General features: G+C 36.4%; 1 protein-coding gene across 1 annotated transcript in view; it reads left to right on the forward strand.

Annotated features, from left to right (window-relative positions):
• Window positions 1-456: 456 nt before the first annotated feature.
• LOC148755744 (nuclear pore complex protein Nup153-like) overlaps window positions 457-16,045 on the forward strand; it is a 56,472-nt gene continuing 40,883 nt past the window's right edge. Inside the window, exons 1-3 of the mRNA XM_088791362.1 lie at window positions 457-12,119; window positions 12,478-12,611; window positions 12,692-12,820. Of these exons, the coding sequence (XP_088647488.1) occupies window positions 12,050-12,119; window positions 12,478-12,611; window positions 12,692-12,820 (333 nt within the window). The 5' untranslated portion in view covers window positions 457-12,049. The remainder of the gene's footprint in view (window positions 12,120-12,477; window positions 12,612-12,691; window positions 12,821-16,045) is intronic.

Raw genomic sequence — 16,045 nt, forward strand, 5'->3', positions numbered from 1 at the left:
GTGTGTGTGGCGGGCGGGAGATTTCTGAGCTGCTGAAAACCCAGAGCTGCATCTGCCGCTTACTGCTGATCCCTGGGAGTGCCTCTGCAGTTGTAATTGCCCTGCCCTAGGCAGGCTAGAATGGGTGGGGGCTGGAGATGGAGCGGTGGTCTCTCTCCCAGCCCAGCCATGTCACACTCTTCCCGCAGGCCAGAAAAGGTGGTGGCCAGGCGTGGAGGAGTCTCTTCTCCCCTAGCCCAGCAAAAATCACACTCTTCCCAGCCTCTTCCCTGGGTCAGAGCTGCACACCAGTCTTCCCAGAGCCTGAGCACTAAGGCTCCTCTGTAATCTGACACTACTCCTCAGTTCAGGGGCCAGTTTAAGTCTCTGGAAGGGCGGAAGTAGGATTGGAAGAGCGGGGGGAGGCGCTTAGGTATGGAGTTTGTGTCCTTTGTGCTGCCTAGGGCCCAACTGGAGGTCTCACTGAGGTTATTGCCTCAAATGCTGGATATGCTGCCCCCTGGGCGGAAGAGATCAGCTGTGGGACACAGGGAAAGAGCCTACCCCCTGGCTTTCGTGTTCTCTGTTCCGTCCTGGTATCCCCTGTGTCTCTGCAGCAGCGGATGCCGGCAGCGTTTCCACCGTTGCAGATGCGGGCTGAGTTTCCACCGCCGCACATGTGGGCCGCGTCCCCACAGCCGCAGATGCGGACCACGTTTCCACAGCCACAGGTGTGGATCGCGTTTCCACAGCCGCAGATGAGGACTGCGTCCTCACAATCGCAAATGCAGGCCGTATCCCCACTCCGCTCCCTTCCCTCTTCCCCTGCTCACCCAATTTGCCCACCTTCAAGTAATCCTTGCACAAGTCTCTTAGCTGTTCTGCGTGATGAGCAGAGTCCTTTGATCGGTTATAGATGTCCCTTTTGTGATAAGATCCGGAGGAGAACTCCAAAAGTGCACCCCGCTGACGCCATTCCTATGACTTCGTCCTCTTGTAGAAACTTTTTAACTTTAGGTTTTAATTTAGTCCTATGATTCCTTTGAGATAATTTTTGTATGTAGTATGAGGCATGGGTCCAGATTTATTTTTTCAACATATGAATGTCCTATTTTTCTAGTATGATTTGTTTTTCTAATGTGATTTCTCAATTGAATTGCCTTTGCATGTTTCAAACATCAGTTGACCATATCACAGCTCTATTTCTGGACTTCCTATTCTTTTCAATTGATCTACTGTATTTCCCTGAAAATCAGACCTAACCAGAAAATAAGCCCTAGCATGATTTTTCAGAATGCTCATCATATAAGGCCTACCCCCAAAATAAGCCCCAGTTAAGATCATCAGCCTGACGGATGCATTTAGTACTTCCGTTGCAACACAGGATGGAAGTATTGAATTATAAAATAATAATATTAATATATAATTAAATATAAATAAATAATATTATTGATAGTAATACTTGAAATAAGGGATAATGTAAATTATAATTAAATATTTGTAAATACCTAAGCGGGTGACTTTGGATGAGAGGTAAACAGATGAACTTGAGACTTATTGCCAAATGACCAATCGGAGTACAGATACAACGTGCGAATAATGTGCACACTTGACAATGAATGGACATGCCTGTGTTGAATATGAATCTTCATAATTCAATACGTCCTGTGTTGTAACGGATGTACTTAATGCACTGATGTGAAATAAAGCAATGTGAATTTTGGTGCCTGAAATTTTTCGTGGCTTTCGGACCATCATTCTTAACTGTCATCATTTTTGTTGCCACTCCTGTCTTTTAAGTCTTCAGTTCACAATTGATTTAATGGTAGGTTTAAAGGGAATAATATTTTGACCCACAGACAAGATGAGTGCAAAAAGAAAGAGCTATTCCATCAAGTACAAGAAAGGAATCATGGAGGACTCCTGGAGTAAGAATCTTACGGCTTTCTGCAAAGAGAAGTTGGATCTCCGAATGGTCCGAAAATGGCGAGCAGAGTATGATAACCTCAATCAACAGGTAGACGAGGGAAATGCTTTGAAGCGCAAGTGTGGATCAGGTCGGCAACCATTATTTCCTGAGCTGGAATACATCATCTGTGAATGGATTGCTGACAGGAGAGCAAAGGCTTTCGTCATGCGTAGGGCTTATATTCAAGCATTTGCCCTTGCAATGGCACCACAGTTAGAAATGTCCCCAGAAGAATTCAAAGCATCACAACACTGGCTGGATGGCTTCCTTCAGCGATATGAACTGTCTCTAAGATTGACAACACTCTTCAAGCTGGAAGATACTGAAGTTATTAAACATGGACTTGTCTTCAAGTCCTTTGTTGATGGCATCGACTTTTCTACATACCAACTCTCCAACATGATTGCTATGGATGAAACTGCAGTGTTTGGGGGTCAATGATCTCAAACTACAGTTGATCAGAGGGGTGCCTCGTCAATCTACATTCCCTCCACTGGTTACAAAAGTGCACGTGTTACCTGTATTTTGGCAATTCGTCTGGATGGAAAGAAAGTCCCACCTCTAATCATCACTAAGGGCAAGAAAGATAAGATTGAACGTGTTTCAGGCATTTGTGTTCTTGAAACCAAAAAAGCCTTGTGCACACAAGCATTTATAAGGAAGTGGGTCAATTTAATGCTGCTACTTGTTTTGCGAGGTGGCCAAAGACGTCTGCTAGTCTGGGATTCAGCCAGCACTCACGGCGCTAAAGACATGAAGAACTTCCTTGCAGAAAGAAGAATAGATCAAATAATGATTCCCGCAAGAATGACTGCGCATCTCCAGACTCTTGATATTGTAATAAGCAAGCCATTCAAAGACCATTTGCACATGGAAATAAATGACTACATTGAAAATAGAATGGAAAGAAATCAGCGTAGAAACTTTGTGAAGCCTATCCTGCAAGAGGTCATGACTTGGGTGAAGAATTCATGGGATCATATCACTTACAGTTGTGTTGCCAATGTACTACGAGCAGGCTACATGGACAAGAAATGCTCATTTAAGGAGAACTCCATTGCTGGACATGAGAGATTGGGGCCAATGGTTCTACATGAAATGGAGTCGCCAGAAATTCGAGTCGGAATTTGGGTTTGGAGAGTTATGACGATGTTCCAGAAGAAGATGACATGACTGTATTTTAATAAATGTAGATTTTTGTACATGAATAAATGAATAAATGTAGATTGTTGTACATGAAGAAATGTAGACTATTGCACAGGTAAAAAATAAGACATCCCCTGAAAATAAGCCCTAATTCATCTTTTGGAGAAAAAATTAATATAAGACCTGGTCTTATTTTAGGGGAAATACAGTATATATTGATCTTTTCACCAACTCTGAAATTTCTTGCTTGCTATAGCTTTACAGTAAGTCTTGAAATCAGGTCCTGTGAGGTCTCCAGCTTTGTTCTTATTTAAGCTTGTTTTGGCTCTCCTAGTTTTTTGCTTTTTCATAATTTTAGAATCACCCTATCAGTTTTTTACAAAGTCTACAGCGATTATGATTGGGGTTGCATTGAGTCTAAAGATCAATTTGGGGAAAATAAGCATCTTAAAAAAAAAATGAGTCTTCTGATCCATAAAGTCAATATGTCTCTCCATTTATTTAGTTCTTTCTATATTTCTACCAGTGTTTTGTAATAGTCATTACACAGGCCTTGCACGTATTTTGTTTGTTTTATACCTGTAAGTAGCCTATTAAATAAATTAAATTTGTAGTTAAAATAGCTTTTAGCAAAGAAAACTTGAGATCCACGTAATGTCCCTGGAGAATTCTACCAAACATTTAGGACAGAAATAACACCAATTCTCGACAACCTTTCTTGTATACCTCCCAGCACATTCAGGAACCGACATTACCCTGATAACTAAATCCAAAAACATTATAAGAAAGCTACAGACCAGTATTTCTCATGAATTACAGACACAAACCTTCTCAAGAAATATTTGCAAATTGACCCAGCATAAAAATATGTAAAAACTTACATCATGGTCACATGGGAGTATGTCATTGGAATGTAATTTCATTTAGCATTAGAAAATAAATATTATCTACCATGTAAATAAATAATAAAAAGTGCATGAACATCTCCCCAGATGCCTTAAAACACATTTGACAAAATCTAGCATTCATTCATAATGAAAATTTTCAGCAGAACTAGGAACAGGTGGAACCTCTTGGATGTGATAAATGGTGTCAATGGAAAATGTTCAGCTAGAATCATACTAATGTTGAAAGACTGAATACTTTCACCCTAAGATTAGGAAAGAACAAGGATGTCTGCTATCACTGCTGCTGTGACATGTACTGCAGATCCTAGCTAATGCCAGAAAAAAGAAACACAGGGTGTACTTATTGAGAAGGAAGGAATGAAATGGTTATTAGTCATAGACAACGTGCTAATCTGAATAGAAAATCTCAAGTAACTACAAGAAGAACTTATAAGTGGGTTTAGCAAAGTCACAGAATACAAGGTCAATATAACAAAATGAGTTATGTTTACATATAATATTAGCAGAGAACATTTAAAAACTGTTAGTTTTAAAAATAATACCAATTTTAGGTAAAGTGCAGCATTCTTTTTTGTCCTAAGATTTTCCTGAAGCTCATAAAACTTCTGTTTTGTGTATGTGTTGTTATGGTGCTTATGTTCCAGATTTTGACATTTTAAAGATGAAGGAGGTGAAGGAGTAATGATATTTTTAAGCCTGTAAGTTTTTGATTAGGAAATCATATAAAGATGACAATCTATGACAGACGTTGAAATTGCATAGAAAAAAGTATATATGATGATTTGCCTTCTATTCAGAGTAGTTTCTTGTTTTCCTGAATAGAGGATGCTTTTATAAATAGTTAACAGTAATTTGAGTCTTATTTCTGAGTGTGTTCATGAAGGGCAATATTTTATTTCACAAAGTGCTAACTGGATCTTGTAGTCACATGAAGCTTTTTCTAAAGCTTAAAGTGGATTATAATACTTTTTTTAAAAAATTATTTACAGTTAAAATAGTTCAGTGTGTTAGTAGAAGATAAGATGATGCCAGTCAATGATTCATCGGCTTGTCCCAAGTAAAGATCCTATTCCTGCTGCTTCCTCCTTTATTTTGTATACGAAACTCTTTACTTTTTATTTCTGAGTTCTGAGATACCGTATGAATCATCCTCAACACTGGCTCCCAGGTGTTTATCGTTGACATTTGGGATAAAACTGTGCTTTTCCTCTCTTTACTGCGGTGTAGAGTGGGAAGGTATATTAAATGTTCTCATTTCCATTTTATGAATTAGTGAGGTAAGGCCCTGAGAGGTCCATGGCCATTACAATGCAGTGACAGTGCACACTGTCACATATTCCTAGAGGATTTTGATACCTCATGTTAGCCAAAGCCTCTGGTCTGAACAGCAATCCTAGATGGGCACCAAATTCTTAGTAAGACTTACATAGAATATTGCAGCGACCCTGAAAATATAATGAATGTTTGGGATCAGATGGAGAAACAGTATTTAAAGTAGTTGTTATGGTTCAATTTTTCAGATGTTATCAGCTAGTTATAGAAACTGGGTTGTAATTTGATTATCATAATGTATCATTTTGATTGCAAGCATTCCCAAACTACTTTGACTCGTGGAGGTCACTTGGATGTTGAAATATTATAGTGCATTCTTGAGAAAAGGAAGTGTTTCTATTGCAATTTCTAAACATTGTTTGTGTATTAAAGGGTACTTGTCTATTCTTTACAAGGTTGTATCTTTAACTCCAATTTTAAGAAATTCGAAATGCTACCTATTAGGAAAGAGTCTGTGTACTTAATGTTTTTCTATTAAAATTTGTGAAACAAGTCCACTTAAAATTTTTAATTTTGATTGCAGTAGAGTCTACCGTGTCTTTGTTTAGTTATCTTGGAATGTACTTTAATAAATACTACTTAATACCTGGAATAACTAATATTTTAATACCGTTCTACTTAATCCAGTGGTCTTTGATTTAAATATCAGGGATAAACAGATGAAGGTAATGCTAGAATGTTCTACCAGTTATCTCAATTTTTCCCATTTAACATACTTGTAGCTGGCAAATCTGTAGAGGGGTACGTGCCGTCTTACCATGTTTTTCTTATTGTAAAGGTGATGTGTCAGCTAGACGGGTAGAATTTCAATAAACACATAAGGAAAAAAGGTTGAAGTTGCTGATAACACATTAATCCTGTTTCACTTAGGACATCCATTCTGTTTAGTAAATATTTTCCTTTTCTGAAAATGTGTTTTGAAGTTCACAGTTCCAACAGATAATACAAGGTTTAATTTTTGGGCACCAGTAACAAAACAGATGAAAACTAAGTAACTCAATGCACAATCTTATGGTGTGACTAGTTCAATAGCTTGGCGAATATTCCAGACTTTAGAGAAGATGTCAAGTCCAGTAGCGGTAAATTTTTAAATTCACAATTAAATGCAACGGTGTTCTAAAATTTGAGTTTAGTGAAGAATCTTAGCTTTGTTATCATTTCAAAATTAACAGGATGCAAAAAGAATTCCACAAGTTGCTATTGCTCCACTGAATTCTGTAAGTTGTTTTTAAACTTTTTACGTGATTTGTTTTTTATATCTTGGTAATGAAAGTCCTATTTTTCACAGTTTGCCATCTATTCTAATATATTTTGTTTTTCAGCCTGTTGATAGTTACCACCACAGATTATTGAGCCAAAAGGCAAAAGGGAAGACTTCTTTTGCATTTATTTTTGTAAAGTGTGAGGACTTTTGCATTATTTATTTTTAAGTCATCAAATGCACAAACTGAATTTAGTTGATCGTCATTAGGGAACATGTATGAAACATAAGATGTTTTCCCTGACTTTGTTCCTCTTGTGCACACGTTACTTAGCATATTGCTGTATATGTAGTAGATGCTCATGCAGTATTTTGTGGATATTTGGCATTCCTGTCTACATCATCTTGGCAGTCTTTCGAGTAACTGTTGTTATCTTTGGATAAATAAAGAGAAGAGTGAACAGAGCTTGAAGTGCTTAGTCTCCAGACGTTCAATGAACTAAAGTGCTTACTGAACATAGTTATCTTTGTAAACTTTCCTCATTAATAATCATATGTCAAACTGCTGTGTGTAATTGATTTCAAATTGACATGTCTTCCATCGGTCAGCCCAAAATACTGTTTCAAGGTAGCAGAGCTAATACACAATAGAATATAGATTATATGATGATAACATTTTTATTAATGTATTTTGTTCAAATTATCTTTGGAGTTTACTGTGGGAAAAATAAAATACTCTATAGCCAGGGTTATAAAGGTGTATTTTTTGTCATTTATATTTTTAGCTGTTTAAGTTTTGTTCTGGAGAAGCAGACAAATTTCATTTGTGACTTCTTTATTGACCCTTGAGTTTTGGAGGAGTATATTTTTGCCATTAAGTAGGAGATCTTGTAACATTTTCTGTTGAATGTAACATAAGATTTGATTGAAATTGTGGTGTGTATTAGTATATATTTTCTTCATGTCTGTTGACATTTTACTTTGCTGGCTTATTTATAGGGGGAGGTATTTGTTTTTTATTTTTTCTTTATTTCCTCTTTTCCTATTTAGCACCTTTGTCCTTGGGACTCAGACTCATCAGAATCATGACTGGTTTGGTAATTTGGACTTTCTACCTTAAGGCCTGTTTTGTGATATTTTATGCTGGGGGCCTTGGCTCAGTTACTCGTCTTGAGGGTCTATTTAACCCTTTGTTTCTACTTGTTGGTGGGTTGGAGTATTGCAAAGGGAAGGACTAGATCAATGTATCTAACCCGTTGAAAGAAAATGTCTTGAATGCTATTTATTATACATTGTATAAACTTTTCTAGTTTTCTTAGCAAATTGCTTTTATTTTGTCATTAAAGCTCTTTATGTAGACATATTAACATTTAAGAAATGGTTTATTTGTCTTACATTGTTTAGGTAAGGAATTGTGATTAACACAGCATGAGCTTGTTCTTTAGAGAAGTTTTTAAATACTCTGTAAAATGTGTGGGCCTCCCTTTTTGAAGTCTATCTCAGTAGTAGAAAACCATCAGCTTGGTTTGGTGTTTGCCTGATAACAGGTTTGTAAATTTTGCCTATTTCTCTTTGGTTTAAGTTTTGAAAGATATAATTGCTAAGATCTTTATCTGAATCTCAGTCTGATACCTGTAGCTCAATTTTAGCCATTTCACAGATTTGTGTTTCGTCTGATTTTGCTATAATGTGAAATTTTGTGAGTAGTGGTAGTTAACCGTTTGTTTATTTTAAGTTCGTGTACCATTGAATGACTTGGACAGATGTTTACACCTGTGTAACTCGAAGCCTACTGAGATGTGGAACATTTCCAGTCCTGCAGAAAATTCACTCATGCTCCTTCCCAATCAATACTCATTGCCTCTTGACCCAGGGCAATCAGTATTCTCATTTTTCCTCACTATATATTTCTTTCTTGTTCTAAACTTTCATATCAGTACAATTATTCAGTATGTAGTGTTTTCTGCCAGGCTCTTTTGAAAAGCTGCTGTGAAGATTCTTGTACCATTTTGTGGACACATGTTTATTTCTCTTGGGTAAATACCTACAAGTGGAGGTGCGAGTAATAGTTTAAAGTCCCCCCAACAGTGTGTGAACCTTTCCATCACTCTGCATCCTTACTAGTAGTTGGTTGTCTTCTTTTAAATTGTAGCCATTCTGCTTTGTATTTGCTGCTGTGTCATTGTAATTTTACTGTGCATTTCCCTCATGACTAGTAATGTGTTCTTGTTTATGTGCTTCTTGGTCATGTGCCTGTCTTCCTTTGTGAGGTCTCTCTTCAGAAAGTTTGCACTTTAAAAATTTGTGTGGCCTTTAGTTTAGAGTTATAGCAGCTGTTTGTAAATTCTAGACACAAGTACTTTGTTTGATACAGGCCTTACAAATATTTTTCTCCCAGTCTGGCTTGCCTTTCATTTTCTTGAAATCTCTTGATCAGATGTTTTATATTTTATGAAGTCTGAATTTTGTGTATTTTTCCCATTATTTTTACTGTTCTATGTGTTCTAAGAAACCATTGCCTCTTTCCAGGCTGCAAAGAAATACTCCTGTTATCTTTTAGAAGATTTTAGTAGTGGTTTTATGTTTTCTCTTATTTCCATTTTGATTTCTCATGTGATTGTAGATTATTGTGATCCCTGTTTAATCATGACTTTAATGTTTTAAAACACATCGAGACTTGTTTTTTAGCCCAGTGTACAGTGTGCTTGATGAATTTTGGTGAAGGTATATTCTGTAGTTGTTATATACAGTGGCCTCTAGATGTCAGATAAGATGACTGATAATATTTCTTACATCTTTCTTCTTGCTGGAAGTTTCTTTTCTTTTCTTTTTTTTTTTTTTTCCAGTGGGTAGTATCTGGTTAGTCTTTTAAAATTGTTGAGATATAGGAGTTAATATTGTCTGTTTTCCATTTGGTGAATTTGTCTTTTCCCATTAATTATGTCAATTTTGGCTTCATGTCTTTTGAGGCCCTCATGACAGCCTGCACCTTACATTATTATGGCTCCTCGGTGATGTCCCCATGTTAATATGACTACATGTGTTTTTTAAAACAATCTTTTGAAATAACTTTTTGTCTTCAAAGTTACTTCATATGGTATTCATATAGACAGCCATTCCATTACTAGAATATGATTTCTTTTGCTTACTAATCATGGTTTGTATCTTCTCCATCCATTTACTTTTAGCCTGTGTCTTTATAATTATAGTAAACCTCTAATTGGCAGCATATATGTGAGTCTTCCCTTTTTGGTTCTTTCTATCTTTTTTTTTAAAGATTTTATTGGGGAAGGGGAACAGGACTTTATTGGGGTACAGTGTGTAATTCCAGGACTTTTTTTTTTTCCAAGTCAAGTTGTCCTTTCAGTCTTAGTTGTGGAGGGCACAACTCAGCTCCAGGTCCAGTTGCCATTGCTAGTTGCAGGAGTCGCAGCCCCCCATCCCTTGCGGGAGTCGAACCGACAACCTTGTGGTTGAGAGGACGCACTTCAACTAACTGAGCCATCTGGGAGCTCAGCATCAGCTCAGCTCAAGTGCCATGTTCAATCTTAGTTGCAGGGGGCCGAGCCCACCATCCCTTGTGGGATTCGAGGAGTTGAACCGGCAACCTTGTGGATGAGAGCCCACTGGCCCATGTGGGAATCGAACCGGCAGCCTTCGGAGTTAGGAGCACGGAGCTCCAACCCCCTGAGCCACCGGGCCGGCCCTCTTTCTATCTTTTAATGTAATGTTTATAATTAATGAAATTATTGGCATGTTTGGGTAAAAGTCTACCTTTTGTGATTATTTCAGTTACTTGTTTACTTCTTATGTTCTATCTCTTTGTTTTACTTTGTGGTTCCTTTTGTGATTACGATGTATTTCCTTAACTCTTTTACAATCTACTTTGTGTTAACATTGTGCCACTTCTTGTACAAACTTAAGAATCTTGCCCCTTTATAGGCTGATTTATTAGTCCTTTTCCTTGGTATATTATGCTTACTTCTTATTTTTATTATATTTAGATACATAGCCTATAAACCCACAGCATATAATTTTTGCTTTATTTAGTTATATGTATTTAAAGAAATTCATAGAAAAACAACGTGTGTTTTTTGTTGTTGATGATGTTGTTATGTATCCTCAGGTATTCTTTATTTTTTCTGGAAATCTGTGTCTCTATTTGGTCTCATTTCTCTTCAGCCTGAAGAACTCATAAAGCAAGTTTTATGGCAACAGATTCTCTCAGTTTTCTTTTATCTGAACGTGTCTTTATTTTTCCTCTTTTGGGAAGAGGTAGACTTACTGAGGTGTGGTTTATGTATAATATACTGCGTCCATTTGAAGTTATGCAGATTGTTTTAGTTGCAGTGAAGTTACCTGAACTCAAACCCTGTCTGCTCTGTGGTGGACAGCAGCCGAGACTCTTTAGTCGGAGTTGGCTGCTTGCTGTCCGTCCATCTTCCACTCATGTAGTTTACAGGTCTGCCAGGTATTTGAACAGCTGACATGCAGACCGGAGGCTCCTCTCCTGTGGCTCTTCAGTCATGCATCTCCCGTTATTTTCTAGACACTGTGGTCACCTAGTTTGTCCACTGATTCTTCAACCAACACATTGCTGTTTTCTTTCTGCATTTCAAGTATCCAGTGGCCCTCATAAAGAGAACTCATAAAGAGAACAAGAAGCTCACTCAGTGCTTTTCTCTTCTTCCAGGTGTCATCTCCCCTACAATTCCTGCTTGTTTTTTTTTGCTCTTTAATGTTTTCAGATGATTATTTTAATATTTAGGCCTTAGATTCTAATTGTTATGTCAGAGATTGGGCAGATATGAGCTACTCTACCAATAGCTGAAGCAGAACGTCTTTTGTTTGTTTTTAATCTGTGTCCATGAGACTTGGGGTGGTCTTTGCTTTATTAGGGTAAAACCAAGGCAGTTCCCCAAACTCATGAGAAATAAAGTTTTTTAAATGCTTGTTTTATATGGTGTGACCACATATAACTTTGCATTTCATAGTACTACCACCACTGCGGCCTATAATTTTTCCCCTCATTTTCACAGATTAGGAGTTTGGTACTTAAAACAGTTAGGTTCACAGGCACATGGCTGGCTGGTGGTACAGCTGGGATTCAAATCTATTTCAGTTTTTTTGATTCAGGAACTCACATTGTCAATTAACACTGCATGGTGCTACCTTGACATATTCTCAATTTACCTCTAAGTATATAAATTCTACCTGAAAAAATGTAGAGATAAAAGAATGACAGAAAAGATGAAGTATATTATTATAAAACATACTGTATTCTAGGAAATAGAAGGGCCAGTATTCCTGAGAATCACTCTACCCATGAGCAGTTCTTCATGGCCTTCCTTCAATTTCAGTTTCTCTGTTTTGACTTCTCCTCCATCTTAGAACAAATGAAATTAAATATATTTTTTTGACTTGAGTGAAAAAGCTCTCTAACGAGATTTGTTTAAAAGTAATTTGACACTTCAAGGTTCACTTTTCTCGTGACAGATTGGATATACAGTTAGTATGTCTGTTGCAAAAAGAGCAGAACTTTCTGGATCTAGTAGTGTTTCAGAACCAGTTACAAGTGGTTCAGGTAAGTAAAAATTTCTCATAATCTTTACATGAAAATACTTGCATATATTAGATTAGTATTTCAAAAGCTTTAAGTTTTGGCATTTCCTATAAATGCCTTCATTTGAATGAAATGAGCTCAGAAAAATAAACAGGATGTAATATCAACATTTTGACAATGCTTTTTAGTAATTAATCTCAGAGATACTTAGCTCCCTAAATGTCAGTGTTACAGGTTGGTCATGAGGAGAATAGTGACAACAGCAGATTCATCCATTGTCTTTATTTAGTCATAATTAGATGACAGTGTATTATTAAAATGAAATCTCATTCCCCGTAGTGGTATTACTGAGCATTACATATTTTTGTTTCGTATGTAGCTGTTTCAAAAAACACTGCAGTGCCAGCTCTGTCGTCTGCAGACACTGATCGTTATCATACACTCTCCAAGCACACTGCCACCAGCTCCAAAAAGCCAGCATTTAACTTGGCAGCTTTTGGAAATGTTTCCCTGGTAAGTATTAATTGGAGTTGATTCAGTCACATTGGTTTTGAGTGCTTATGGCTGATAATTTACCGTGTGTTTCCATGCAGTCAAATGGGGAATCTTCGATCCTTATAAGAAGTGAGCTTGGAGATTCTCCTTTTTACCTTGGCAAAACAAGGTATGGTGGGGCAGCTGCGGTTGTCAGACAGCCTAAAGTACGAAACACACCATATCAGGTTGGTTTGAATAGGATTGATAACGTTTTATTTAAAAATAGTTGTTAGGTAACTGTTGGCACTCAAATAGAATTTTGGTTTAGTTAATCTTTTGTAAAATGCAAAAGGTATTAGAAAACTTTTTTCATTTAGGGACAATATGAACATAATTTTAGATGTCAGTGAACATTTTATACATTAGATTTGTGTATGTTTAGGATGTGTGATGATTAATTCCTTTTTGAAAAAAATAATTGAGATATAAGTTACATGTAGTAAAATTACCCTCATGAGAAGATTTGAATTTGAGATAGTTTTGTATGTGGTATGAGGCATGAATCCAGATTGATTTTTTAAACATATGAATGTTCACTTTCTCTAGTACCATTTGTTGAGAAGACTATACTTTCTCCATTGAATTGAATCTTTAAAACATCCGTCGACCATATTGTGGCTCTATTTCTGGACTTCCAATTATTTTCCATTGATCTATGTATTGATCACTTTGCTGACATTGAACTGTCTTGATTATTATACCTTTAGAGTAAGTCTTGAAATAGGTCCTGTGAATCCTCCAACTTTCTTCTTGTTCAAGCTTGTTTTGGCTTTCCTAGTTCCTTTCCTTTTTAATAATTTGAATCACCCTATCAGTTTTCTACAAAGTCTACAGGAATTTTGATTGGGTTTGCATTGAGTCTAAAGACCAACTTATGGAGAATAAAAGTCTTAACAAAAAAGAGTCTTCTGATCCATAAAGTCAATATACCTCTCGATTTATTTCTGTCTTTTTACATTTCTACCACTGTTTTGTAATAGTCATCACACAGGCCTTATTAGTTTTATACCTATCAGTAGCCTATTCAATAAATTGAATTCATAGGTAAAATACCTTTTAGCAAAGAAAACTTCAGGCCCATATAACTTCCCTGGAGAATTCTACCAAATATTTAGGACAGAAATAATACCAATTCTCCACAACCTTTCTTGTACATTTCCCTGATCATTCAGGAACCAACATTTCTCTCATAACAAAAACCAAAGGCATTATAATAAAGCTACAGACCAGTATTTCTCATGAGTTATAGACACAAAACTTCTCAACAAATATTAGCAGATCTATCCCAGCACATATAAAAAGTATATCATGATCGTGTGGCATATGTCCTGGGAATGTAAGGTTGGTTCAGCATTGAAAATTAATGTTATCTACCCAGTAAATAAAGAAAAAAAACTACATGAACATCACCACAGATGCATAAAACACATTTAACAAAAATCCAAAATCCATTCATGAGGAAAATTTTCAGCAGAACTAGGAACAGATGGAACCTCCTGGATGTGGTAAATTGTGTCTACAGAAAATCTTCAGCTAGCATCATACTATTGTTAAAAGACTGAAATCTTTCCCCCTAAGATTAGGAAGAGAACAAAGATGTCTGCTATCACTGCTGCTGTTACATGTACTGCAGGTCCTAGCTAATGCCAGACAAAAGAAACACAGGTGTACATATTGGGAAGGAAGGAATGAAAGGCTTCCTAGTCATAGAAAATGTGCTGGTCTACATAGATATTTCCAAGAAAGTACAAGAAGAATGTGTAAGTTGGTTTAGGAAGGTTACTGAATACAAGGTCAATATCAGAAAAGAGTTATATTTACATGTATACATTAACAGAGAGCATTTAGAAATTGCTAGTTTTAAAACTAATACCCGTTTAAGGTATATTGCAGCATTCTGTCTTGTCCTAAGAGTTTCTTGAACATCATAAAAATTCTGTTTTGTGTATATGTTGCTATGGTGGTTACGTTCCAGATTTTGACATTTTAAAGATGGAAGAGTAATTATATTTCCAAGTCTGTGGGCTTTTGGAGAGGGCAATTGTATAAAGATGACAATTTTTGACAGATGCAGAAATTTCATAGAAAAACGTGTATTTGAAGATTTGTCCTTAGAGTAGTTTCTTGTTTTCCTGAATAGAAGATGCTTTCATAAATAGTTGATAGTAATTATGAGTTTTATTTCTGAATGTGCTCATGAAGGGCAATATTTTATATCAAAAAGTGTTAAGTGGATCTTGGAGTCACAGGGAACTTTTTCTAAAGCTTAAAGTGGATTATAATGCCATTCAAACATTTTTTTAAACTGAAAATAATTCAGCATGTTAGTAGGAGATGATGCCAGCCCACGATTAATAGGTTAGTTCCAAGTCACAGTGTATACCCACGACTTCCTCCCCCATTTTCATTAATAATTGCATTAAATTTAAATCTTAGTCTTAGAAAAACTTTTTTTTTTCTTAATTATGAAGCCTGAGGAGATTCCCTACATATCTCCATTACATTTTTAATTTTAAATAATATTATTAAAAAGTGTTGGGGAGGCTGTGGAGAAAAAGGAACCCTCATACACTGTTGGTAGGAATGCAGATTGGTACAACTTCTCTGGAAGGCAGTGTGGAGGTTCCTCAAAAACTTAAGAATAGAATTACCATATGACCCAGCAATACCCCTCCTGGGTATCTACCCAAAAAACCTGAAAAGAGTTATCCATAAAGACATATGTGCTCCAGTGTTCATTGCACCTTTATTTACGGTGGCCAAGACATGGAAACAATCAAAGTGTCCTTCAATAGATGAATGGGTAAAGAAGTTGTGGTATATATACACAATGGAATACTATTCGGCGGTAAGAAAAGATGAAATAGTACCATTTGCGACAACTTGGATGCATCTTGAGATTATAATGCTAAGCGAAATAAGTCAGACAGAAAAACTAGAGAACCATATGATTTCACTGATATGTGTTATATAAAACTGAAAACAGCAAAGGAACAAGACAAACAAATGAAGAAACAAAAACTCATAGATATAGACAATAGTTTAGTGGTTACCAGACGGTAAGTGGGGAGGGGGATTTTAGAAGAAGGTAAACAGGGTCTAATATAAGGTGATGGAAGGAGAACTGACTCTGGGTTGTGAACACACAATGTGAGATACAGATGATGTATTACAGAATTGTATACCTGAAATCTATGTAATTTTACTAACAATTGTCATCCCAGTAAACGTTAATTTAAAAAATTATATATAGAGATAACATACAATATTGTATTTATTCCAGATTTACATGCCTAAAGAAGTGATCACCCTAAGTCCAGCCACCAGCTGACACCATAGCATGCTATCACATTATTGTTGACTATATTCCCTATGCTGTACATTACATCCCCATGACTTAGTTGTTTTAT

The sequence above is a fragment of the Rhinolophus sinicus genome, chromosome 14, assembly GCF_057876585.1.
Source record: "Rhinolophus sinicus isolate RSI-liver-muscle chromosome 14, RSI-T2T, whole genome shotgun sequence".
Classification (NCBI taxonomy): domain Eukaryota; kingdom Metazoa; phylum Chordata; class Mammalia; order Chiroptera; family Rhinolophidae; genus Rhinolophus; species Rhinolophus sinicus.